The sequence below is a fragment of the Barbatula barbatula genome, assembly GCF_947034865.1.
Source record: "Barbatula barbatula genome assembly, chromosome: 16".
Taxonomy (NCBI): Eukaryota; Metazoa; Chordata; class Actinopteri; order Cypriniformes; family Nemacheilidae; genus Barbatula; species Barbatula barbatula.
Genome location: NC_136779.1, coordinates 2,584,746 through 2,612,065, shown reverse-complemented (window position 1 = coordinate 2,612,065; position 27,320 = coordinate 2,584,746). Strand labels below are relative to the sequence as shown.

At 38.2% G+C, this 27,320-nt stretch overlaps 1 protein-coding gene across 1 annotated transcript; it reads right to left on the bottom strand.

The window, feature by feature from the left end:
- Positions 1 to 281: 281 nt before the first annotated feature.
- jakmip3 (Janus kinase and microtubule interacting protein 3) lies at positions 282 to 25,750 on the bottom strand (the record flags this gene model as incomplete). The annotated part of the gene is made up of 23 exons (XM_079475692.1): positions 282 to 818; positions 1,152 to 1,249; positions 1,374 to 1,439; positions 1,929 to 2,135; positions 3,049 to 3,126; positions 3,213 to 3,281; positions 3,362 to 3,427; positions 3,537 to 3,596; positions 3,827 to 3,925; positions 4,161 to 4,259; positions 4,508 to 4,570; positions 5,050 to 5,133; positions 5,230 to 5,349; positions 5,542 to 5,658; positions 6,507 to 6,578; positions 6,771 to 6,806; positions 6,926 to 7,057; positions 7,922 to 8,068; positions 10,513 to 10,632; positions 13,683 to 13,883; positions 19,675 to 19,917; positions 20,012 to 20,254; positions 25,616 to 25,750. 22 exons carry the CDS (start codon positions 25,748 to 25,750, stop codon positions 1,199 to 1,201), a joined length of 2,508 nt encoding a protein of 835 aa, XP_079331818.1. The 3' UTR covers positions 282 to 818; positions 1,152 to 1,198.
- Positions 25,751 to 27,320: the final 1,570 nt, after the last annotated feature.

The window sequence follows — 27,320 nt, the reverse complement described above, 5'->3', positions numbered from 1 at the left end:
GATTGAGGGCCAAGGGCATTTTTTTGTTAATGTTTTGGAGAAAATCTTGAAATTTCTCAGTCCTTATTTTCACAATTGTAAACTCTGCAGCTCCCCCTTCAGACTATAGTGTTGCTTGCAAAGCAAAACAATGCACGACCACCAATGGTCCAAAAAACACATTTAACGCTTGAGACACCGGAAAAATCAAAGGCATTTTTTACAATATAAGATTCATTACACCCCTCCACCCAGAACACCAAAAAGAAAGATACCAAGAAACATCCCTTTTCATGTTCTTTCCTATAATCCTCTGAGAGATTTATTTTGAAATACTGTTTCTTTACAATACAAAATAAAACATTTGAATTCCAAGATTTACTTTTCAGTCACATTTCTCACAATGCACAGGAGGGTTAGCGCAACCACGCCAATGCCAGACGTACCACCAGGAACCAAAGCACAGTGCGTGTAAACAGTTGAGGGAGAAGGGTTTCCACGTAACATCTCTTGTTCCATTAGGCTTCCAAAGGGAAGCAGCCTCCAGCACCGCCTGCTTAGCAGGGAAAGGAGAGCGTTTTCATTTAAGAGTCCTTAAATTCCTTACGCAAGAGGTCTGACAGAGCAAAGTTGAAAATTTCAGAAGGATAAAAACAGTTTTATTCCACAAGATAGAGAGCACCATATTCCATTAGCCATAGATCAACAGGTGGCTAGTGTTGATCTGACGGGAACAGTTTAAAGTCTCACAAAAGCACAAGCTTGATCGCTGGACCCGTGATGGAACAAAATCCGATCGCTTCTCTGCTACAGAAGACAGAACACTTGAGGTCCATGATCTGCACAAAAACAACATCAAAAATCAATACAAAATTCACATAAACTTGCGCAATACTTGTTTTAAACAAAAAATAAGAGAGTATACTGCTATGTATACTTTTGATGTACTTCTTTGAAATATACTTCTTGAACGTCTTCGTTGCATCGTAGTTGTGCACTCTGAGTTTACAACTCGAAATACACAAAAGTGCACTTTCTTAGGTGCCAACTAGGCCCAAAAAATATAAGAGTACACTTCCAAATATACAAGTACTAATACTTGCTACATAAAGTATACTTAACTTGGACTTAGCTTAAGCCTATAATATGAACTTGAAGTTGTCATGCATTACCGCGATCCACAGAGCCCCGTGACATCACTTCCTGCTTGTTGAAAGAGCTACGACCAAAGAATGAAAGCTAAAGAAAAGAACAAAAATAAAAATAAAAACTGAACATGGGAACAAAAAAACAAGACGATGGAACACAGAGAAGAGAACGAATATTTGTTTAGATATAATAGGTGAAGAGGTCAATCGGAATTCAAATAACAGAAACATGTTCTGTGCTTTTACCTTCTCTTCCAATTCTTTAATCTGTCGTTTCTGTGTTTCTATCCACTCCTCCAGCTCTTTAATCCTCTGTGAACGAGACAAACAGTTCAGCGGCAGGTTACATGTCACTGTTGACCCATGCCAAAGCCCCTGTGATGCTGGTGCTATCTGTTTCCAGGAGGTTGCTGAGGAGTTCTGGATGGTGTTTAGTAAGTTGCTATGCGGTTGCCAGGGTGTTGATGCTAGAGGGTTTACAGGGTTTTGGTTTCTAGCTAAAAAAACTCGCTGGAGCATAAACAGACAAGATATGCATCAAATTGTAATACTTGGAGTGAAAAACAACCGTTCTTGTCTATAACATGTAGGGTGAATTTACCCATTGCATTAAAAATCGCTGATGTCCTAAAGGAAGGGTTTAATAAAGAGGGAAGAGTGACATAAATGCATGCCAGAGATGGTTAAAAATTTTCACAGGAAAACAAAGAGACTCATTTGTTTACTCATAAACAATACAAACGGTCCAAAAGTATTACAGAAATTAGATCTATAATTCAGTGTATATACAGAGTCAGGTACCGCTTGAGCATGTTGCAGCAGCTCCATCCTTTCTCTGAGTATCTGCGAGTCTCTCTCTCGTAATTCACTGAGGACCTGCCTCTTCCACTGATCGACAGCTTCCCTCAGCGAACCACGGTCCAGCTCGCTGAGCAGCTCGGACATCTTCCCGCCCGCCTCCTCTCGCTGCAAAGTGTCAAACAGCATCGCCTCCAACTCAAGAATACGCTGAGAGAATAAAAGAGAGGGGTGTGGGCCAGTCGTGACAAACATTGACCACCAGGGGGCACAAGACAACAGAAATGCACTTCTTGAGAGATCATTGGATGTCTGCAGTGCTTGAGAATAAAAGGAATCCCAGTGTCCTCTGGGAAAGTGTTGCGTTGTTAATTAATATAATTTAATTAATATTTTTCAAAGTTGCAGATCCGTGTCATTTGAAGCAATTTGTATTTTATTATTTATCCGAAAAGGTAAAACGTTCAATTGTGTATCTACCCATTACATTTCAGTATTCAATGATATCAGTCCCAAAAAACAAAAACGAAAGGCGTGTTTTAATTTGTAATAAAATCAATAACACTTTTCTACAATTTAAAAGAATGTGATATAGATGCAGATCTGTTACTTAAGACGTTGACCATTTTGTATTTAAATAATTATTTGATTAGGTTAATCCTAAACTTGATATTAAAGGGAATAGTTCACCTTCAAAATAAATATTCTGTCATCATTTACTCAACCTGTCATTTTCTTTCTTCTGTAAAACACAAAATTTTTTGTAAAATGTTGGTAACCAACAATTGTTGGTCCCCATTTACTTCTATTGTATGGACACAAAACCAATGCAAAGTCAATGGGGACCAAAATATCTTCTGCAGAAGAAAGAAAGACATACAGGTTTGAATGGACAAATAATGAGAGCATTTTCGGGGTGAACTATTCCTTTAATAATATTTGACCACATCAGTTCCAAAGAACAAATACAATAAAATCATGCTATTTTATATTCAATACAATCACATTTTCAATGATTACATTTTTACTGTTTTATATAAGGCCTTAAAATCTGATGCTTATGCAAACCGTCCGACATTTAAATGAAGAAACATAAAAACAGTTTTTTTTGTGACATTTGTACCTTATGCGCCTGATCCAGAGACTGTTTTCTGTAGTCTAATTCCTCGTCTAAATATCCCCTCTGTTTGCAAAAGAGGTCCTACGGTAAAAATCCACAGAATATTATCACTCTCATCCAACGGTACGCCACACTAACAAGAGCCATGCACACTGATCTAAATTTACCTTTTCGCTTTCAATGTCCAACATTTTCTGCTGTAATGCTGACTTGGTGACCTCAATTTGCTCTAACCACTGAACACACAACACTTCATCAAACACTCATAAAACATCACAAAATGAACTTGAAAAGAATAAAAAAAAACACCCCATACCTTTTCTGCTAAGGTCAGTACCGTTCTGGCATGAATAACCACCACCTGCTCCTCATTGGTCAGATTCTGTGTGTCATCCAATGAAAACAGCCACATTAGTGATGCAGACACGCACGAACAGCAAACACACTCAGGCATGAATAAACACGCACATTTACATATGAAATCAACATACACTTACGGCGTTATCCCCCAGAATATCAAGTTTCTTCATCAGCTCCGAGATCACGATGTCCTGTAACGTGAGAGAGACTTTTACTGTCCGACTCCAGACAGAAGTGGACTAAATCGGTGCTGAATCAGCGTTAGTCCGTCAGGTCCACTAAAAACTCAATAAAAACCTGACCAGAATAAATCCTTTCCTGTCTGATATGGACTTCACGACCATGCAAAGAACAGCTGAAGTAAAATCCCATCGAATTTAAAAATGGTGTATTCTGAATGGAGCATGTTGTCACAACTCACAGAGACTCCCTCTGTCTCACAGTAGATCTGTAAGGGACTCATGCCATCGGTAAAATGAATATTCTGGAAGTTTATGGCTGGAGATCTCCTCTCTCTTTCCTGTAAATGAAAACAAGGCGATTCTTACACACGATAAAGAAACTGTAAACAAGCATTACATTTTTATAAAGCCAGAAAGTAGTAATTCACAACATGAGGGCAAGTCTTTCAGAATGGAGATTAACTCTAGTCCTGGACCGAAATTGCTCTGTCAAAAGTGATTTATCCTTGAAATTTCTTTGCGGATCTAAATCCGTGTTTGATTTATTGGCACTGAAATGATATTAAAACTCACTTCAAGTTCAAGAATTCTGAACTCCAGGAGTTCGTTTTGGTCTTTTGCATCCTGAATTTCATTTTTCAACCGCGTCTCCTCTGTCTCCATATTTTTGAGCTGTAAACAAAAACATGCATTAAAATGTCGCTTTTAAAAACTAAAGTAATATCATGTCCAAACCATCCTTGGTGTGTCATGCATGTCATTCAGGCTTCTGTGCCATGAAGCTTACAACAAAATGATTCAAATGTCTCTGTTTTAGAATGAAAGGCACATTAAATCATATACGATGTCTAACCACTTAAAGGTAACAGTATTATTGGTCTTCTCTGGGTCAAAGGTCAACATTAAGTCTGCGACATTACCTTTTCTACAAGCTCTTGGTTGCGTTTGTACAAAGCTTGTTTGTCCTCAATCCACTTCATATCCTGAAAAGTGTCGATATGAATTTAGTCGATTGTTGTTAACAGATATGCTCTTCAAAATAAAAGTGCCACAAAGGTCTCTCAGGCATTCTGATGTCAGAATTTGAGGAATGGAGGAAATCAGTCATGAACACACACATCTGTCTTTGCTTTGTTGTTCTGAGATCTTTATTGTAGTCCATGTTGTGTTTCCTCAAGAGGCCAAACAGGCGCTCTCAAAGCACCTGGTACAAAAAAAGACCTCACAAACTAAAACCTGGTGGTTAGAGAGTTGGTCTTGTGATCAACAGGTCACAACAGGTCACAGGTCATGACTGAAGTGCCCTTGAGCAAGGCACCTTACCCCTGATTGCTCAGCAGTAATGTGCCACTGTATAAAACTACTTGTAAGTCGCTTTGGATAAAAGTGTCTGCCAAATGAATAAATGTAAATGTAAATGAGTTGCAGAATGCATTCAGTAGCCGGTGATGTAGTATTTTACCTGTCCCTGCTGACTCAGAACACACTCCAAATCTGATATTCTGGTCTGATAGCGGATCAGTTCGGCCTGCAGCTGCTCTCGAGTCTAAAACACACCAACAAACACCAGGATGTTGATTTGAATATAAGAATGACCCAGTGTGACTCACCACAGGAATTGTGTTTTTTGACCTGGATTTACCTTGACCTCCTTCTCTGCATCAAACGTCCCTCCGACCTGCTCCTGGAGGAGAGCGTACGCCCGCTGAAGAGCCTGATACTCCATCGTCAGCTGACGGAAAGTCTCTTCCTTCAGCATTCCCTGAATACAGAGAGACGACAAGCTGTAAACCTTACAAACACCCCATTTGTCAGCATTACAAAGATATTAGCCGGGTTTCCATTTTGAAGGTTTGCATCAGAAAAGAGATGGAAATCCGGCTCTTGAAAACGGGAATCTTTCCTAAATGTTTGTGTCCATAAAGTAGGTCAGCAGACACACACGCACACAAACCTCTTCGAGGTCATCGTCTGGTGTGCACGGCGTTCGGTCGGTGTGATAAGAAATGGAGGACCCGTCCGAGTCGATAGAGCCTTCTTCATCATAGCCAAAAAATGTCTCTATGACCGGCTACAGAGAGAGCGAGAGAATAAAGACGGAAACAAAGAAGGAGCATGAGAAAGAGAGACAGAGAGAGAAAGTAAAAGCATTTGTTTTATTTTTAGTTCATGATTTTCCTTAGGTGCCATTTTTTTCAGGGTTGTCACATCCATAACGGTCCATATTACTCATAAATAGGCACATGGAAATTAAAATAAAATAACTATTTCATGTCTTATGAAGAGTCGTCTCTTCTCCTTTTGTTGGGTATTATTGCTTCAGGTTCATTTGAATTCACAGAAATCTTACAAAGTTTGTCGTCTCCCAAAAACTTTGTCCTTTTTCGTCATATAGAAAACTTGTTCATAGACTGACATTTTCCTATGTTTAGACTATTAACAAGGGTTTAGTCAAATTATAAACAAGATGGTTCAATATATTCGTTACGAATACATTCACTGAGCATTTTTATGTCACGTCCATAACACAAAATGTCACGTTCATGACGATGGAATTGCCCATATAGTGTATTTTCATAAATATTGTGAAAAAATGAAGATCAAAGATTCATGTCTTCATTAATAAAGTTGTGAAAAAACAACTAACTATAAGTATAAAATATTACTTCTTCCCTTTACACGTTTACCAGTCAGCGTCAACATTTTTTATCATTTTGATGTCCCCTAAAATATTTTCTTGCCAAAAATTTGCCTAGGACTGTCCAGATTGTCCTGATTTAAAACACACAGAGATGCTCTACTATATCAGAAGCATAAAAACATCTCTTGATGTATAATAACGGTGGGGAAAAATCTTTTCCACATCACATTTGCAAAACAAAAAAGTATTTGACAACGAATGCGCTGATGTTGACAGACCCGGCAGGTTCTGAACGGTTTCTTCCTGCGCAGACTGTCCTGTCTTCTGTACCTCAACAGCATGTCTCTCTCCTGAAACACAACAAATATAGATCAAAAATATGAAATAAAATCTATACAGACTTCTGTGTCTTCAGCAAATACTGAAACAACTCTATAACAGCCATTGTTAATGTCATAAAGATACATTTTCATCTGGACTGTGTTCATCTCTTACTCTCACATTTTACGGTGTGAATATTCCTGGAAGGTAAAATTACTCACAATCACAGTTTTCACGTATCCAGCTGTTTCCAGCGCCTGGAGAAAATACAAAAACCCTGATCTCAGAACAGCAGAACACCATTTGCACATCTACTGTTGTCAGACCCATCTGTGGATGTCCAGAAGACACGTTATAGCGTCTGTCAAGCGATTACCTTGGAGAGATCGTCGATGATGTTCTGTTGTTCCAGGACTTGTAGTCTGAGGAACTCAATCTCTCTCTCCTCTTGACTCTGATCCAGATCGTTCAGAGAACTGGGCCTGCGGATCGTTCCGACCTTTTCTCTCTGTGAAATAAAGACGCAAAGATCGACTAACATCTCACGTCAAGGGACTGAATGCAGACTGTCGACGGTTGACTCCTGTCTGCTGATCAGAATCAGATTATGTGGACGCGAGCACGACCAACAAATGTTTTGACATAAACAAGACCCTGTTACACAGATATCAAAACACTCATACTGCCTTGTCAAAAAAAAATTATATGGGCAATTTCATTTTTTTGTCACATCCCTAATTCTTGTTTATTTATTATAAAAAATTCTGCTGTTAAGACTCTATCAACAAGGGTTTAGTAACATATAAACAGATAGTTCGATATATTAATTATACATTCTCTGAGCATTTTTATGTCACGTCCATAGAGCAAAATGTCTCGTCCATAACGCTAGAATTGCCCATATAGCTTACACGGTAGAATTAAACAGACAGATGCTTCATATGTATAGAAACTGTATCAAAAGCAAAATGATCTGGAAATGGTAAATTATGTCTAATGAGATTTAAACAGTTGTTGTAGATAAATTAACCATGGAGGAATATATTTTTTTACCAGCCAGAACCATTCATTTATTTACTGCAATGATTTTGCAGTTTACTTTGTTCAAAAGCAGGTCACAGGTGCATTTACTGTATGCAAGCAATACTGCACAACCTTGGCAATTTACCAAAAATATGTCCATTAACTTATTTTCAACATTAGAATTTAGTTCAAACAATCCTTGCTATATTTCAGGATAATGAGAACGTGAATAGTGTGTTTTAATATGTTTAGATTACAAATAAGGTAAAAGCGCGGTTGAAAATAACAGATGAATTATTCGAAGTCAACTATCCAAATATAGATACTGCAAGTTTAGTGAGTTTATTACCATTTCAATGTTCTCCTGAGTGATGAACTGCAGTTTGTTTTCCATGCGTCTCAGAGCGTGCGCCAGTTCCTCATTCTTTCGGCTCAGTCGTCTGTTCTTGTCCAGTACGGGTTTATACTGACTCTCAGCTTCTCGCAGGCGCTTTAACTAGATAAACACACACAGAAACAGATTGTCATGAGAGTACTGGGGTGAGAAAGCTTGTAATTTTGAGGTTTAAACACATTTTTAAATACATAATTCATATACTGATTGACAATGTGGCACTTTCGAAACATGCTTTAAGTATAGACGTTTTCATCGGATGCATGCGCCTGAAGTGAACGTCCGGTCTGGCTAGTGGCTAATTAGTATTTATATTTTATTAAATGTATATCCATATTCATTCATATTAACATTTCATTTTATAATTATAATTGTATTCATTAAACAATTTGTTGAATTTGATTGTATATCATTTTTTTAAGTGAACAATATTTGTTGAATGGGTCGTGTAACTTTGTTGCATTTAAGTTGAGCCAAGTAATGATTCTTCTACTGGTAACCCAAAATAATACTGGCAAGACATACTTTATTCTTGCTAACTATAGCCAAATAATTAACATGTTATCTGAAATAATATACTCTATTCTTTGCGGGTGTGTACCAGACCCTTCTTAAGTTTAGGGCACAAAATTATTCCATATAAAGCCCTGCATGGTTCAGCTCCTCACTACTTGAGTGAACCTCTCTTGTATTACAGTCCTTCACCTGCACTACGTGGTCAGTTGGTAATACCTCGAATTTCAAAATGAAATGCAGGCGGAAGATTATTTTCCTACCTAGCGCCTAAACTTTGGGACAGACTTCCCACACTGTCCGGGAGGCAGACACACTCTGTCAGTTTAAATCTCGACTAAAGACGCATCTTTTTAATCTTGCAAACACTACACTATCATAATATATATATTCCGAAGGTTTAGGCTGCACTAGTTCGATCAACCGGAACCATGAACACTTCCAATAACAACTGATGCATTTGTTGCATCAAAGAGTGCAGAACAGTACTCTACTCTCAGCCGGTCTTGTCATATTCTTCCAAGGTTACCGGAGCGGGCAGGACGCAATCCATACCAAGACCTGACAAATGCTGTGATGATGGAGCTGGACAAAGGACGTGGCGACTCTACAAAATGTTAGCCGCTATTAGATTATTAATGATAATCTTAAACCCATTTTTATTTATTTTGCCCAGCTGTCGAGCTTGTGTGGAGGCTGCAGTTTTTGCCAGAGGGGAACTGGAATCCCCTGGTTAGGCCTGTTTTCCCTCCGAGGTGTTTTTTGTCTCCTCCAATGGAGTTTTGGGTTGAAAAGGGTGTGCAGTTTTATTTAATTAACACTGACTGTAGGAATTTATAGTCCGTCTGATATTTGACCTGTGTTTTGACTTGCATAACCTTATATGTTTTACTTATAGTCAATGTTTTATTGTACAGCTGTTTTGTAACAATGAACATTTTAAAAAGCGCCATATAAATAAAGCTGACTTGACTTGACTTGAGAAAAGGGTCATAACGTTTATTTATGTTTTCTTTTATAACATCTATACAAACATACAGAGTTAAGGGCTGTTGAATTATAACGATAACTATAACAATAACTGTGACTATAATTATAACTATATTTACGTCGACACGTTATATTTATTTAAGCCTGCGCGCTGCAGTGTTCCCATTCACTAAAATGATGAGGTGCGGAGTGAGAATGAGTGCGATCACCAATAGTAATGTCATTCCCCAGAAACTGTCTGACAGTATGTTTTATCGTTCATCAGCTGGAACACAAATCTTTCAGAAAGTGATCCCAATGATATTGTTCTCTGTATCTTTATCGTTATCGTTACAGTTATGGTGGGAACCCAACTATTCTCCTGAATTGAGAAAGATTTGTATAACATTATTAACTATTATGTTATAAATGTTATAGTCACCATTTAAATGTGAACAGCCCTTAAGTTTAAGCTGGGTCTATTGTATCTGCAATTCTGATAAAAGATAAATTCAACTAAAAGCGAGTCAAATTTGGCGTTATTTGACACACAGAATCATTACCACATTGCAAATACAATCTATTCAAGTGTATAATCAACTTGGAAATATAATATAAACCAACAGAGAATGTTTTTATCCCGCTTTTTAAAACAAAATAGAAATATTGCACCATGTTGGAGGACACTAGTGAGCGATAAATTGGTAGTGATGCTGTATAGAGGTCCGTTTCCTGTAGGATTCAGCTGTCATGTTTAAATCTGTCTCTGTGTCATCTTAAAGCCCGTCTGAGCCGAGAGAAGAAAATACTGCAGACATTCATCACTATTAGAGTCTCGAGAACTGACATTACTGAACATTTCCACTATCAAATAACACTCAGAAAGCACTACGTTATTATATGACAGTATACGTAATGCAAACAGCAATTCTTATGAGACTAAACACAGAACTGTATGTGGTAAAGAATGAGCTTCAAACTCAAGATACGTCTTAAAAAACTATAAACAAAAATTCATTCACTGAACATCAGTAAAGAAGAGTTGAACAGTTGAACATACTCACCAGTTCATTGCGTTCTTCTGACAGCAGAGTGTTTCGGTCCTCTAGTTTGCGGATGATGGCGCTCAGTTCTGCGATTTTTAGCTGGAACCTTCGAGCGTCTTTCTCATCCAACTGCTGCACCTGGAACAAACCAACTGCAGGTAACTGGAATAAAAACAACTACAGACTGACGTGTAATTCTGTTCAAGCACATATTTCCCTTTAAATGAATCACACAACCAAAGTATATTAAACTGAAAACCATAACTTTTGTCTCCATCCATCTCTTTCTGAAGCAAAATCACAGGTAACTTTACGTAGGCTTTAATTATCTATAACATGTCAATGACGTCAAACGTTTCCAAAAAATCTATTACAAATCAGGGTAGAGTAAGGAGACCCATAATCTACCTGCTCAATAACTTGCTAATTTTTACCAAATAAGTTATGGGTTGCAACTTTAATATGTGATCCCAGGATGACAAAACCAGTCGCAAGTAGCATGGGAGCATTTTTGTTAAAGCCAAAATTACAATGTTTGATTCTAAACTATCGATTTTTCTTTTACGACAAAAATCATTTTGTTATTAAGTAGGTATCAAGTTCCATAAAGACAATTTCCTAACATTAATATATCGGAACTTTATTTTTGCGAGAAATATGCTATGCTAAGTACTTCATTTGGACAACAATATTTAGATTTAGATTCCCTTAGATTGTAGAGTTTTCAATAGTTGCATCTCGGCCAAATATTGTCCTATCCTAGCAAACCATACATCAATGGAAAGCATATTGATTCAGCTTTTAGGTGAAGTATACACCTCAATTTTGAGAAATTGACTATTAGTCTGGTTTTGTTGTCCAGGGTCACATATAAGCAAAACACAAAGAGAAACAAATGCTGTTATGTTGTCATACTTTAGCGTTATTACTCCGCCAAACTTGACTAGCTATTCTAGTTCAGATGAAACCCCAAAAACCTAAGTAAAGACATTATCACTTGCCAAAGCCAATGGCCGCAAATCTTTCATCAAATACTCAGTTTTGTTTCAAACAGAATGTTATATTATGCTTTACCTGGGTGAAATGCTTGTGTTTTGTATGCAATGTTTGTTTTGTATGCACAGAATTATTGATCACAAAGCCTTTCACACAGTATTTCATTTCATTCAACATGAATGTTTATTTACAAGTCATTTGATGTTGTGAGATCAAGTCTCCAGTCAACACAGATAAACAAGCCGTATTTAAGAGATGCTGTTGCAGTAGGTAACCGTAGAAACTGAGGAAAGAGAGGCGGGGTGCTCTGGTGTGACCACATCTGACAAAGAGCTTAAAGGTCAATGATCAAACATCAAACTGGACGTCTCTCCCGCTGAGAAAATAAAAGCAGAAGCCCGACACAGCTGTGGCTGTTCTAACACAACACAGAGAAGCCAAAGACATTCTGCGGGTGTGGAGAAGCAGTCTCAGATATGATCATATGATATATAAAGATGTGAGGCTACACCAAAGGTGTGAATACACATTATTTGTGTTCGTGTATGACATGAGCATCTATCGGACTCCTAACTGCCGTGACAAGGTGATTTTAAAGAAACTTCACTTTCATTCTCACCTCTAGCATACAAGACGAGATGATGCAGGACAAGAGAGAATTTATACTTTTTTAAAGGTGCAGTGAGTCATTTCTGTGCTCGGGGTCCAAACAGAACTAGTATGTTTGAGATGCCTAATGCGGCTGTTTCCGACTTTAAAAAGTTATGATATTACCTTATATTCATTTTGCAATTCTGTTCGTCTCAATGTCATCAATGATATACAACACCTGTCATACAAGTCTATTATACAGCAAATGGATGAGCAAGATGTATTGCTAGAAAAAATCTGAACAAAAATATTTCCAAATTCTTTCCTAAAATACGATTTTCATATGATTATTTCAGACTTTTTAGGCCCTTATTCACATCGCAGCAGTTTTTGATGAAGATGATAGTATCATTCAAATTCAATGACATATATTTAAGAGCATGTGGGACAGCCTTTTAGCAGAAAAAGCTAATGTGAATAGAAAGTGCAAAGCCAAACGCCAACACAACAGAAACTCGCCCCCAAATGTGTGCATGCACTGATATATTGACAATTTTTTGCTCAAATATGTTAAATTATATATTACTTATTATAAAATGTTTATAAATGTGTGTGTGATGTAGAAACAGATGACAGTGTCATGCTCCCCATTGTGAAAATGCAAGCAAAGCTTAATGTGTCTAAAGCTGCCATCACAAACTGGACATTTGATGTCTTCCTCCAACCCAAATGTATCAAAAATCCATCTACTTAAGAATTCCCTAAATACATTCAGCCCATAAATGTAAAACTACATTGCTCCAGAACCCAACAGTCGTGTTTTATACTGTAAATAACACACATGGGTTGAGGAAAACTGATTCCAGAGCAGTTAAAGGAGCAGTATGTAATATTGACACCTAGAGGTTGGTAGCGCAGTCCACATTAACAATATTGGCAAGGGTTTTTCCCCGCCCATCCCTCCTCCTCAGACTCGATGTTCAAAGGAGTTCCCAGACACTTACAGGAGTTAAATGGAAAGCATCAACTCTTACACTGTAAGTTTATCTTAGCATTTATACGTTTGCAGCGGTTTTGTTGTTTGCAAATATAACTCAATAAGCAGCTCGTTTCAGAGGTCGCGTCCTCCGGAGGCCATATTGCTGTCTCATTTAAATAACCGTAATAAAATTGTATATTACTCCTCGGAAGTTGTTCAATAATTTAGTAATTCTTTCTCATTTTGTAACGTAATAGTATCGGAAAGGGTGGAATCTGCTCAGACCCAGATTGTTAGTTGGCGCAATAAGATGTGATTGTCGCCAACTGGTAACCGAGCTGTCAAAATACACTAGTGGATAGATCGAAAGTCGGCGGGGTCACACGGACCAAAACAAAAACAGACGTTCCTGCACAGAACGCACATGTCAGGGTGGAATAACAGGCTATAGCATTGTTTTTTGGACAAACCGATTTATGAACTTAGCGTGTTTCCTAAATGTCTGCGAACATATTAAGGTATTGTTTTGATTGAATACAGTCAAATTATTACATACAGCTCCTTTAAGCAAACCTGAGGTTCGGAAAGCTGATGGGTTTCTGAATGAAGGAGAGGTTCTTACAGGGTTAGCTATGGCGTCTGCTGCGTCTCCTGTAGCGGGTGAATAAGGGCCCTCTCGTCTGGGGCTGGAGTCTCGCAGGAGGGCCAGCTGTGTGTCTACAGCCTGTTTCTGCTGCTGTAGTCTCCACGTGTAGCCCGCCTGAGCGCTCAGCTCTCTCTCCAGCCCACAGACGGCACGCTCCTTTACTTTAATCTCATCCATCTACAGGACAGAACACAACAGTCATGCATACATGTATATACACATGATCATACATACAGCTAATGTAGGACACGGTGAAAACGGCATGACAAAACAGCATGACATCAGCGGGATCAAACACTAGGCTGCACAACAGTTGGGATGCAGAAAGTAAGCATCCCGATCGTTTTAACAACAGAAAATGAATCTATAGCAAGAACGGACCTATCATCTTGAGTTGAACTATGACACACGTTTCTGTAGAAGTTACAACAAACCTTTTTGTAACAATGTAATTCACGTAAAAGAAGAAAAGGGGAAATTACGTTTATTATCTCTAAAGGTTTTGAGTCACTATTGTACAAATGACTTACACATATTACTATATATGGCAGTTTGCAATACTGAATGTCCACGTGGCAGGTTATAAACACACGGCACTCAAATACATCACTGGACTGCTTTCGCCATCCAGGTAAATGGTACACGAACACACGCAAGCACCGACATTGTCTCACAGCACCGATGCAGCAGTCACCATGACAACTTGGGTGGTGGACTGTGATGAGCCACACCCCTTTCTTAAAATGATATCAACAGCAATCTGTCCTTAACACCATCAAAAACACACACCATTAAACCATGATGACATCATGTCTGGCATTTGTCATATGTTTTGATGAAAGACCTCATTTGTAAAATATTAACATCTGCACTACCCATAAGACTTACATTAAGAAAAAACAAACCAAAGAGTAAATGTAAAACATTCAAGAAACAGTTCACACAAAAATAAGAATTCTGTCATTATTAACTCACCCTGTTGTCGATTCAAACCTGCATAACTTTCTTTCTTTTGCAGAACACAAAAGAAGAAATTTTGAAGAATGTTGTTAACTGGCACCCATTCACTTGCATTGATTTTGTGTCCATAGAATAGAAGTCAATGGATACCGCCATTGATCGCTTCCCAACATTCTTCAAAGTATTTTCTTTCGTGTTTTGCAGAAGAAAGTCACACAGGTTTGAAATGACAAGAAGAATATTTATTTTTGGGTGAACTAATCACATAATGACTTAAAGCTCTGTTGACATATGCATGCTTCCCTATATTTTCTAGCCTTCCTCTTTCTGCCATCATCTTCCTCCAGGACATGCTCTCAATCTCTCTCTCACACACACACTGGCGTGTACAATAGTTATCAGATATCTGAGATTTCAAAACCTTCCTCACATTCCACAATGGGAAAATCATTCGACTGACCTTTCTCAAATAACAGCTCTTACAACTCATTATCAACACGACGACCTCATGCAGCCCGGCTATACATCACACTTTATGTGCAGTATGGAGCGCAGAGACCCAGAGAACCATCAAACTCATCCAAACACTGAATCAGATTAACACCTCTCATGACATCTACCGTTTATGTAAATATGAATTTATGAAAATGCTAATTCAGACATGTTGGACTGTAATTGTCACACTTTCTCAGGATAGGGTTATTTTTTGAATGTCGACTTTTACTAAATTTCCATCATTCTAGCACAGGCAAAAAGTAACTTACCCACATAGACTTTTCTGACAACAAGCCCCAATAGCAGTCAATGTTGTCACAATGCATGCGTCAAGTAGTCACAATGGCATTCTGCCATGAAATAACCTATTATGGGGGTTATAACACAAGCCAAATGTTAACCGTAACACACAACTAACAGACAATGGCCCATATCGGTCAACTGAAATTACAACATAAACACATGTGGCGATATACTGCCACCACTTTAGTCCAAATCTCTGCATTGGAGATTGCTAGCATGCGTGTTATTTTTGACCTACCGAAGAAAAATGGGTTTAAGTGAATGAAAGAACATCTCTCGCTCTCTTTTCCATCGGGTGACTCATTCGCTCACAGTGACACGCCCATTGTAGTCGTTACCACGGTGATCAGCATCTCCATGCAAACCTCGGCCTGTCTATTTGCATCTCTGTTCTATAAAAAGATACATTTGGGAGGAAAACCCCATATTCTGTTTGATTATAATACTTTATCTGCGCTCACACAGGGCGGCCAAAGAAAGTCACTTAGTCAGCATAGAAACCCATTATACAGCATGTTTGCATTTTAAATGTCATGTTTCGTGACCTTCCTGAACACACTGGTTATGATGTATGCTGTTACACACGCATCTGTTGCCTCTGTGATTCCTGCGCATGATAAATTAATTTAAACTGAAGCTAAACAGAAATCTCAGTGGTGGGCATCTAAGACTCTGGCTAGAGGCGAGACCGCAGGGCTTCAGGACTGGACATGAGAAATGGACCCCACACAGAAAACTCCTGCTGCTGCAGTGCTTAACAATGAGGGTGAACTCGGCAAGACCTGACAGCGTCCTCTCCAACCGTGCTTTGAATTTCAAGTCAACCAAAGACTTTGCTCAGCATGGGTACGCATAACGTTAAAGCAGTTTGTGCCTCCTTATAGTGTCCACAGTCTTATGTTAAATGACAATGCAGTTAGAAACTGTAAAATACATTATATTTATAAATGCATATATTTATGCATTGTGTAGGAGAATGGGTTAAATTATAGTTTTGAAGTCCTTTTTAAGAACAATACAACAGTCTGATGCAAACCGCAACACACACAGCTGATTTCTGTGGAAAGGCGGTGTGGAGAAGTAATCCGCCGTCCACTGAGTGCATGTGAACTCGTCTCGTATTGCCATCTTAACCCCTCAAACAACCGAGCTTCTTTTATGTGTCTCTGTCTCTTATATTAATCCTGTTACATCCAGGGACTCAACACTATTCACCCAGTCTTTAATATGCAGACACGACTACAGTATAAGCCATTCATAAACTGATGAAAAGTGTCATCGCTTTCAAAACTTTTCTCTGTCTGAACTTACCAACCCACACGACTCAGTAAATAGTGTAACATCCGATATCTTATATTGTTTTTTGTCACATCCAGTACTGCACATATGAACAATGTATGTAAGTAGTGCGCCCCTGGGTGAGAAACACTAAAACGAAAAAGTTCAATACATCAAAAGTGATTTTACGCCATAACAAAATTACGAGTGCTTTAAGTGTCGCTTTTACTGCTTTTATGCAAGCGACGGAAGGGTGTGTTAAATTTTATATCAAGTAGATTTTGGTTATGCGCTTTAAATAGTTATCTTTCATTGACGGAAATAATATGCAAGATACTAGTAAGATATAAAAAGATTATTAAATGACAAGGGAGAATAACCCCTAAAATAAAATACTACTACAAATAACGAATCGATATTTAAGATTTTTCACTTGACATCTAAAAACATTTCTAATAGTGAACGTTTGTGTCTATATTCCAAATCGCAAATACTTCTGTTAGATATTAGCTATGTGATTAAAATATTTGTCTTTTTTATTTATTGCTACTGTAAATTGAGATAATGTCAGAGATGTAAAGACACAAGAAATGAATAAAATCGATAACGCGATGTATTACTCCTGACGTAAAAATATTGTTAAAAACAAATCCAATGTTTATTTTAATATTTGAGATTTGTCAGTTGATCTGGTGTTCACCATTAGATTGTTTGTTTTCTAACTCTGGTGCTGCGGTCTGAGTTGGACTGTGGTCTAGTTTAGTGTGTTAAGTCTTGATTCTAGAATAGTGCCCTGGCGTGGGCGGGCAGGTGGTCTTCAGTTCACCCCAGGGTCTCATTTAAGAGTTAGAAGTAGGGTAAGGTGGGTTGCAGGCCCTAGTTTCTTTTTATATAGGCCCATCTAATGATGAACAGCTGTGCTTAAATTACAAATCTATAAATATATATTTTTTTGAGTTCATACATAGATGCTGCATTGACCACTGAACTGTACATCAATCAATAACAACATAATAATGATGACAGAATTGAGATTTTCGGGTATCCTATCCCCTCCAAGTAAAGTATGTACTTTAGTTTAACTTAAGTAAATTATTTAAATTTTTTAAAATCATTCTCAAGGTCATCTTCATAGCATACTATTATGAGACAGCTGGTTATAAATCTAAAATGATGAACAGGCCTCCAGCAGCGTCTTGTTTTGGTTGAGTGCTCTGTCCCGTCCACAAAGGGCAGAGATAGAGTCAGATCAGCGCGCACACTCTCACAAACTGTGTTTACCTTGCATGCCCTTCCACACGGCTCTCTAAATGTGATTATGAGATTATCATTCCCAAGTCTACCTCCCTGATATAATAAATAGTCAACAAGATCAATACATATTCAGCATACAACAACATCACAGGCCTGAACACGCAGACATCTGCCATCTCAATCCACATAAAACACACCAGTAACTTTTACTCAATGGACTTTTAACAAGGTTTTAGCATAACATAAGATTAGCAAGAAGACAGGAAGAGAAACAGCTTTTCCTCTCTCATTCCAAATCTCCGTGATTAGAAATCGACATACTGAAAGCTCCACACTGACCCCCTTTTCCACAGTTTTTGACTTATACTGAAGATGTCAAGTGATATTGTAAATGTAGATTCTCTGCCACTGGAGGTGGGGATCAATACAAGTGGGCACTCATTGCTCTGATATTTTCATACTCCAGTAAATGGCAGAGAAGCTGTATAAGAGAAGAAAACACCCAAAGCAGCGCACACAGAAACACACACTGCGGTTTTGTGATCTTCACACTTTCAGCTAAATATAGAACCTGAATTCAGTGATGAGGAAGCTTTTCTGGAAGATCTAAAAGGAAAGTTTACATTAAATGTAAGGCTGCACATTGCACAAAATGTGAAATATATCTTGCTTAATAATGGCAAATACGATGTAAATACTTTATACAGTAAAAATCTATTAAAACTGTAATAAAATGCATTTAAAACGGAACATTATACAAACAACAATCATGTGTCACATTCTTTACGATCGTCAATGTTTCACACAGGCATTAACATTGACGTGGAAGCCTCTCTACTTTACGCATCGACCTAAAACTTTGACTGTAGACAACTTTTAAAATCTAAATTTCTCGCAAATGTGCAATATTTTCATAACTTCAATATACTGTCAAAGACGATGATATTTACAAGATGCGCCACCGCCATTGATATGAATGGAAAGAAAAGCAACACTCAATATAAACTTAGCAAACCAAAGTTATGGTACGGGGTTATGGTCAGGGTTAATTATTAATCAAAAATACGATATTTATTTCAGATTTTTGCCAGTGATTTTAAAAATATGCTTGCTATTACGTAAATAGCTGTCCGGAGGCGTTGCAAATATGGCCGCCGTGTCGCATGACTTCCGAAGACTGGCTTGTGCAGCCCTATGTAAATGTGCACACAATATGATGTCAATTGAACATCAATTGAAAGTAAAAGGAAAACTGCATGTGAACTGCTTTTGATCGGAATTTAGTAATTCTTCACCAAAGTTTAAAAACTTTAAGCTACTTCGCTATAAATCAAATTGGGGAATAAAAGGACTGATTCCAGTCTCTGACGGATCTGTAATCGTGGCAACACATGTGCTGTTTTCCATTGTGCGAAGCCTCACCAGTTTACAAAAGATTTTCATTCAGCACATTGATTTCACGGACAGAGTCACCTTGGGTTAAGGGAGTTGAGTTCCGCCTGCATGCTTTGTGTAAGCCGCTCAGAGCTTTAATTACTGGCTGCCACCCCATTTACTGAGTCTACGGTTAAAGCGTATACATAATCAAGACTGGATATTTACTCCGGTCCAGTATGTATTCAGGCAGATTATGTTATATAGAGTCACACATTACATGCATCAAAACAGCTCAACGCACCAGTCTGCGAATCTCCCTCTCGCATTCCCTCTTGATGCGGTTGATCTCCTCTTGATGGAGGTGGTAGACGCTGCGGATCTCGGCGGCTTTGATCTTATCCGCTTGCACGGCCATGGTTAAGGCTTCCTCCATTTGCCTCTTCACCCCCTTCAGCTCGTTGATTTCCTGCAGGAGTCGCAGGCGTTCCCCCTCGAAAGTCCGCCTGGCCTCCTCTCGTGCATCCGCCACCAGCGCAGACTTCACCTGCAAATCGAGAAAACCATCCAGATGTCAGTACAGTGATGCACAACTTCCATGTAAATGCATCTCCCGGGATGTAATGTGAACTTTTTGTTACCTTATCAGTGGATCCGTCTCTGAGGGCAGACACGAGTGCCTGGAGCCTTTGGATCTCTCCATCTTTGATCTTAATGACTCGCACCAGTTCGGATTCATGCTGGCGTAGGAGCGAGTCCCGGACGCTGTGCAGCTCTCGAAGTTTCTCCTCGTGCAGTTTGGCCTTTAACTCTGTCACCACCACCGTGGACTTGTGTTGCTCGTGACGGACCTCCTGAGACTTTTCTCTCTCCAGCTTACTGACCTGACAGGAGATATAACCATTTCTAAATGTACAACATCAGTGACAATTGAGAATCAGTCACGTTAGAAAACGTGATCTTAGGATTTATGCTTAAAGGCTTAAAATTCCGTCTTTATTTACTCACCCTCAAGTTGTTTCAAATCTGTATAAAAGAAATTTGGAAGACAGCGTGTAACCAAAAGATCATGGCCACCATTGATCACCTTAGTAGGAAGAATTGCTTTGTAAATTTCTTTGTTCTGTTGAACTCAAAAGAAGATATTTGGAAGAATGTAGGAAAGCAAACAGTTCAGGGGCATTTTTGACTATCGTTGTAAAACCTATGATGGTCAAAGGTGGCAATGAACTGTCTGGTTACAAGACATTTTTCATGTGTTCATCAGAACAAAGTAATTTATAAAGATTTGGAAGAACTCGAGGGTAAATAATCAAGATTTTTTTTATTTCTAAGTCTCTTTAAACATATTAAATTTGATATAAATAATTAAATCTACTAGTTTTCCAACATATTCATTTCTTGCATCAGAAAACCAAAATTGCATATTGGTTGGGATGAATAATTAAGAAAAGAAACCGATAAAAGCCCAGAATCGATCAAAACTCTTTCAATACTGTCATATTATAAAGCATCTGGAAGCTGGTTGGTAAAATGCATTTCTAAGTAGTGTAAATATCTAAACTAAACATATTTCATAAGTTTACCCGAGGCTGTGCATTACAGAGAATTTACATTGTATTATACTATACATTTGATTCTGTGCAATTCCTTGGATCGAACCCATGACTCCTGCGTTATTAGCACAGTGCTCGAACCACTGAGCTACAGGAAAGCCAGCACAGTTAAATATGTGCTAAGGCTTTACATTTACTCTAGTTCATGCATAAGAACACCTGTTATTTACGGTGTGACCTAGATTGGCCCATAATGCTCTGCGAATGAAAGAGATGTTTATGCAACTGACACTGCACAACAGCGGTGTGAAATCCAGTCTATAATTCAGTCAAGGGCACAACACATTCAGAGCGGCCTTAAAATAGAGCATCAGTGTGTCAGGACATGGCCCTAGAACAAAACACAGAGGGTCATATTATGACACGTCAATCCATCCTCAAACACAACCTAACAGATGCTGCCACAGATTAGCGACGAGGAACAACACACCTACTACACTGTAAATGTAACCGAGAGATTCCATATTGAAATGGAGGGATGACTATATTTATACTTATTTTAACTAAAAATACGGTTTCTATTTGCATTTATTTGCAGAAAATGAAAACTGCAGTAACAGGTCCAAATAAAAAATGATGCTCTGACTTTCTTCAGACCTGAAATACTGGAACGAAAACAAGTTCATATTCACTTTTAGACAACAACGTCCTATTTCTACATGTATGTAGGCAAAGTTGAAAAAAATGTATGTAACAACCTGGATTTTTATCGCAGTTTACATGTGTCTTGACATGCTGTCTGTCTTTCACGTTGCTGTTGGATGACTTTGTCACTCCTGAGGTTTGATTTTATTGAAATTCAACAGACACTGAACTGGAATTTCCACAATACATCTAGAAATGCTGATTACAAGAATAAGTCTCTTTAATTTGATCAGCGGCTGTATATTTAGAATTAGGAATGTCAAATCTCCAAAAGCCTTTACCATTCTTGTAAAAATACAGTACGCGCACATGAAAATACCATATAAATCCTAGTATAACATGTAGGTCTGCTGAATTCGATCTAACTTGTTGTTGGCGGAAAGATGAATAGAGTAAAACTGACATGAAAAAGAGGGCTGACACAACATCAAGCTGAATCAAAACTGGGTCAGATGCTCAGCTCCGTCTGTTTTCAGAATGGAGCAAAATAACAGAAGACATGAGTCTACCGTGAATCCAGAGGGAGTTTATCATTTAAATACATCTGAAGAATATGTGGAGACAAGGTTTAGAATCCACAGAGTCAACAGTGCGGATGGCCAAGAAATCCCAATCACTGAAGACGAATAAACACATTTGGTAAATCCAAATAAATTGTTCTTTATAAGTCTCTTCTATAAGTCTCTATCAGGCCTCAGTTTTTCTCCCAGACATCTTGACATTTAGATTTGAGGGTGGATGATCTGAAAATATGATTGAAATTCCCTTTTATATAAATGGAAGAAAACCTGTTTAAATAGATGAAAAACATTTTATGGAAAAGAACATAAGTAAGGACATATTTATATTACTAAAAGCTATGTGGGCGCTGCGATTTCACAAGCTTAGGTTTTATGGCTTCGACATTGACTAGTTGAGTTGATCAGTCATGTGAATTGACTTTACATGGTTTTATGGGTCTATTAGCATTGAGAAACACTGTTAAATCAGAGTAGATGAACTATACACATTCTGTCGAAGCAGTTTCACTGTCAGGCGAGCTGTTGACTGACAGCCGGTCAAGGGTTAATGGTTAAGCTAAGCCCATTACATCTATGTCTTGATGATCTCAAGGGGTTCCTCAATTGGTAGAGGTTGTATGAGGATTGACAGAAGGGGTGTGAATCTCACTGGGAGTATGAACTCTTTATCTGATTTGATAGCGGCTATAGTCCAACACATCACCCCAATGATTCAATACTGCTGATATGACACTCAATATCACTGACATTACAGATATTATAAGATTGTTCACGATTGCAAACATTGACTAGCATAAAACAGTGGGGAGAGCATTTTAAGCACAAACAAAAAATGTCTCATTTTATTTAATTTACAAAATAAAATGTTAGGTTATAGACATGAGGGTTGCCAGATCTGTACAAGCAAATCATCCCAATGGTCCATCAAAACTAGGCAGAATCGAGACTTTTGATGTTTTGTTTCCCAAACCTAAACTTTATTTCAGGTCTTTCATTTATCAAAAACCGAATTCATTTTTGTGTAAATCAACTGTAAACACTTTATAATACTCTACAATGCTGTTTTATAAATGAGAGCCGCTAACTTTTAATACAATATTATAGCTAATATTAATGTGATACTTATGCGACAGTGTGTTTGCGTGATATGTAAAGTTCAAAATGTGATGTAGATTGATGATGATTGATGACTCTGATCATTTAAAGAGTACTGTTGCCGTGTTTGAAGGTAAGCAGTCTGCCAAGTTGTAAAATCGAAGGGGAAGGAATAACAATTGGCTCGGAAAAAAGGGACTCGACTCTGAATCACGCAAACGAATCGTCAATTGTCGGATTTGCGAACCGCCGCAGATTTACGTAACTAAATATGGTCCCCGCCCACATTTTGCTAGGACTGCCCATGAAAACGTCACTTTCCTCCCCCAAACACTGTAGCTCGTGAGCCTCATTCGCGGTAGACCAATCACAGCCGACTAGACCATCCGACCAATCAGATCAGAGTTGGCTAGCGGAAAGGAGGGGATTAGACAGATGAATCACAGAACGAATCATTTGAGAGTCAGTCAAGAAGTAAGGTAAGCCTATTATTACAAAATAAAAGTGTTTTGTACACCTTCTATGTACATAAACTTGTGTTCCATAAACCAAAGTAGGACCTTAAAATTACCAAGTTATGTACTCTTTAAAACTAAACCTGTCTGATGTTATGCGACTCTCTCACACGAGGCTGTCCGGCGTGTGTGTGTTTTAGTGTCCGCCCGTCGTGTGTATGTGTATTGTCTCGCTAGGATCAATGCGCATCTCACATTGTCAGAATAAATGACAGCGAGGTTCTGCAAGAAAGAACACAGGAACACATTGATCGCCGGCCGCTGAAACAAACATGAAGGCTCTGTGCTTTTCTATACTGTATACTTAAATATCAACGAAGACGTTAATGTATGTCAGTGTCATGATCTGAATGTTTTAAAGCAACCAAGTGCGAAATCTTTAATACTCCAATTAATCACAACAGCCTCAGTTTCAATGTTAATGTTAATGGCACCATTAATAAAGAACAAAGAAACGACGAACAATCATTGTAATGACTGTTCCTGAATGATGAATAATAGATAATACAATGAGGCATGATGACATAATATCTGACAGTTTAGCTTTGAAAACTACTTTTGACAATGGTAAATGTGTTAAAACAAAACGTTTACTATAGTTTAACCATGGATAACTAGTGTGAAAGATGATCTATATGATACATTTAAAGCATGCCATTTTATCGCCTGAATTGTTTCTTAAACATAAAATGAGTCGTAGCTACGGCTGTCCCATTGTCCAGACGGTAGTCCAGACCTATGTTGCCATTTTCTAAGACATTCAATCTTTACTTCAAAGGTGAAGAGTAATTACCTGGAATCATGTTTTCTGCCCGTGCACATCCTGGGTTAATGAAAGTGTTTTATTTTAAAATTCTCATCCTTGATAAAACACTCCAAGAGGCCAATTATGTCCAAAAGAAAAATGTGTTGCAATTACTTGTTTGCAAAATAGCTATTCTGATTATACAAACTTAATGTAATTCAATGAGAAAGAGAGAAAGAGAGAAAGAGAGAAAGAGAGAAAATTAATTCCTGATCATTTTCCAAAAACAAAGCGTTTATAGACAAAATTTGGAGACATTTGTCAGAGAGCAAGTAGCACATCTTCAGCCATACCCTGCCTGTAAGTGACTGACGTCTCCAAAAATCATCACAGACTCAAGACAAACACAACTGCGTGTAAAATGAATTTAAGACCGCAAGCCGCTAAAACAAGACATCTTATACAAGCAAGTGAAATAGGATTAGAAACGTGCAAATTAACAATAGTAACCAGTTTTTTATTATATTTGTAGTAAACCAATGTCTCAATATATTAACCATAACTTAACTAACTTTTGTAGTAAAGCTATGGTGATACAAATGGAAATCAACACGCTAAAAAAACACGGTTACTAGTTTTACTGTAATAAAAACAGATTTGAGCACATGTAAAAAAAAACATCTCTTTTTCTATTACATTGACAGCCAATGTCTTACAGAAGTGTCGTCATATGGCTGCTGGCATCCAGCATCAATGCATCTATTGTGTTGGGTTTCCTTAGACTGACAGTAAGTGGGGACACCGGAGCCGTCTCTCCTGCTGTCAGGCCTGAATGAACAATAGTCTTCATGTAGGACACAAATGGATGCGCCCGGTGTCTTACACGTCATGTCTCCAGCTGTAATTTGTATCCAGGGTTGTGCTACTGCTTACTTGGAAACAGAGAGGGTATGTCTTTTGTTTTGAGAAGCGGGTCTGATCGAGGTGAAGGTTTAAAATCAACACCCGGGTGCGCAATAAACCGTGTTGGGTAATGCGATTCAATCACTTGCATAGATATTAATTGTATGTCATCATTACAGCATAATAAGCAACGTTAGACACAAACCTTGCACTTCTCCTGCTGCAGTTCAATCTGGATTTCCGTGAGTTTGGCTCTGAGCTCCTCGTTGGCTACTTGCAAGGCTGACATGGCAGCAGGCCGCTCCCCTTTGCCCCGCCCACCGGGTGCCTTCTTGGACATGTTGGGCAATGCGCCACAGGCCACGCCCCTTTCAGGGATGACCTGAGTTTGTGAATGGTCAAGATTTTGTAATGTTCGTTCTTCAGCTACATCTTTGCACCCACCTGCAAGAGTCACACAAGACTTCATTACTTACACTCATGATTGACTTTCACAAAATGCAAACATACGTTATGAAATGATCTGACTTATACAGTTTATTTTCCTCGGGGCAGGACACATCAAGGCCTTTTCTTTCTTTTTTAAAACAATCGAATAGCAAATAGCATCACAGCTCTGCAAAACCTGAATGTAGATTTAAATCTTTAAATGCATAATGATTTTAGTAATTAAAATTCTCTCTACCGCTCAATTTGCATCTCCTGCTTTGTTTAAAGTCAACATAAAATCGAAATCATTCAAATTCTTTTGTAATGCACATTCCTGGTCTTATGATGCACATTGCAGTGGTATACTACCGCTTATTGATTAAGTCACAGACTTCAAAACAGAGACTTGTGAGTTGAATATTAAATATGTGACTATTTCATCCGTTTCATTCCAATGAAAAGCTGTGGGAGAAAGACAACATACTGAGCGACGAGGAATATTTTGTGGGCGGATCATTTACTTCAAGCCATGTAATTTCCTATTTGACGAATTACATGAGTTTTGTTGCATCAAAACATCTTCATCAAGTTCACCAAGCTGAAACACCAAATTTAGGATTTGTGGGAAATATATCTGAAATCCTAAACTCAAAACAAAATGCGTGGGCATTCATTTTAAAGTGGTAACAACATGAGGAATAAAGTTTCTTTTTCGGCCTTAGATATCACAAAAGAGACCCCCATTCAGTTGGAGGGCTCATTGAAAAAACACTGGTACATTTGAAAGGTACAGAATAAAGGCAGCAGTTCAATTGTTTTAGATAAATCAACCTGCGGCCTCAGAGGAGCTTAAGGTTGGTAGATATTCTTAAAATCGTTCTCTCTTCTGTCCTACGAATTGAACTGTAATTTCGTGCTTTTAACAGATGGCACTTTTCCATTTTGGATAGTGCCCTTTCAGTACAAAAACGTTTTAAGGTCAGGTGCATCTTAACCAGAAAAACAAATGCTGCTAAGCATCAGTAGCCGTGGCAATAACCACTGTGACATCACGTTAAGATGCTAAACCCTGTTGGGCAACAATGTTTACTCATTTCTGCATTAAAGTCGAATATGAGATTCATTATTAATATATTTTTCTTTGTTGTATCAACACCAGACATATGGGAATTTAGATATCTTTCAAGATACTCCACGGAAAAAAACATGGTGTGCAAATCTCAGTACTATGAGATCTCAACAATGTCTCAAACTAGGTTCAGATCTTTAAATCAACTCATTAATCTCGTCAACTGCGAACAAAACTAGATACTATCGCTATCTATGCAATGCTCTGCTATCAATCGATACCTCAATTGTATGTTAACAATTGTTCACTTCTGCCAGTATTTATTTCTCCTAGAAGCAACATTTGAGTCAAAGCTGAAAGTGAAATGATTTAAACATGACGTCTCTGAAGCAACAAATAAGCAGTAAAATAC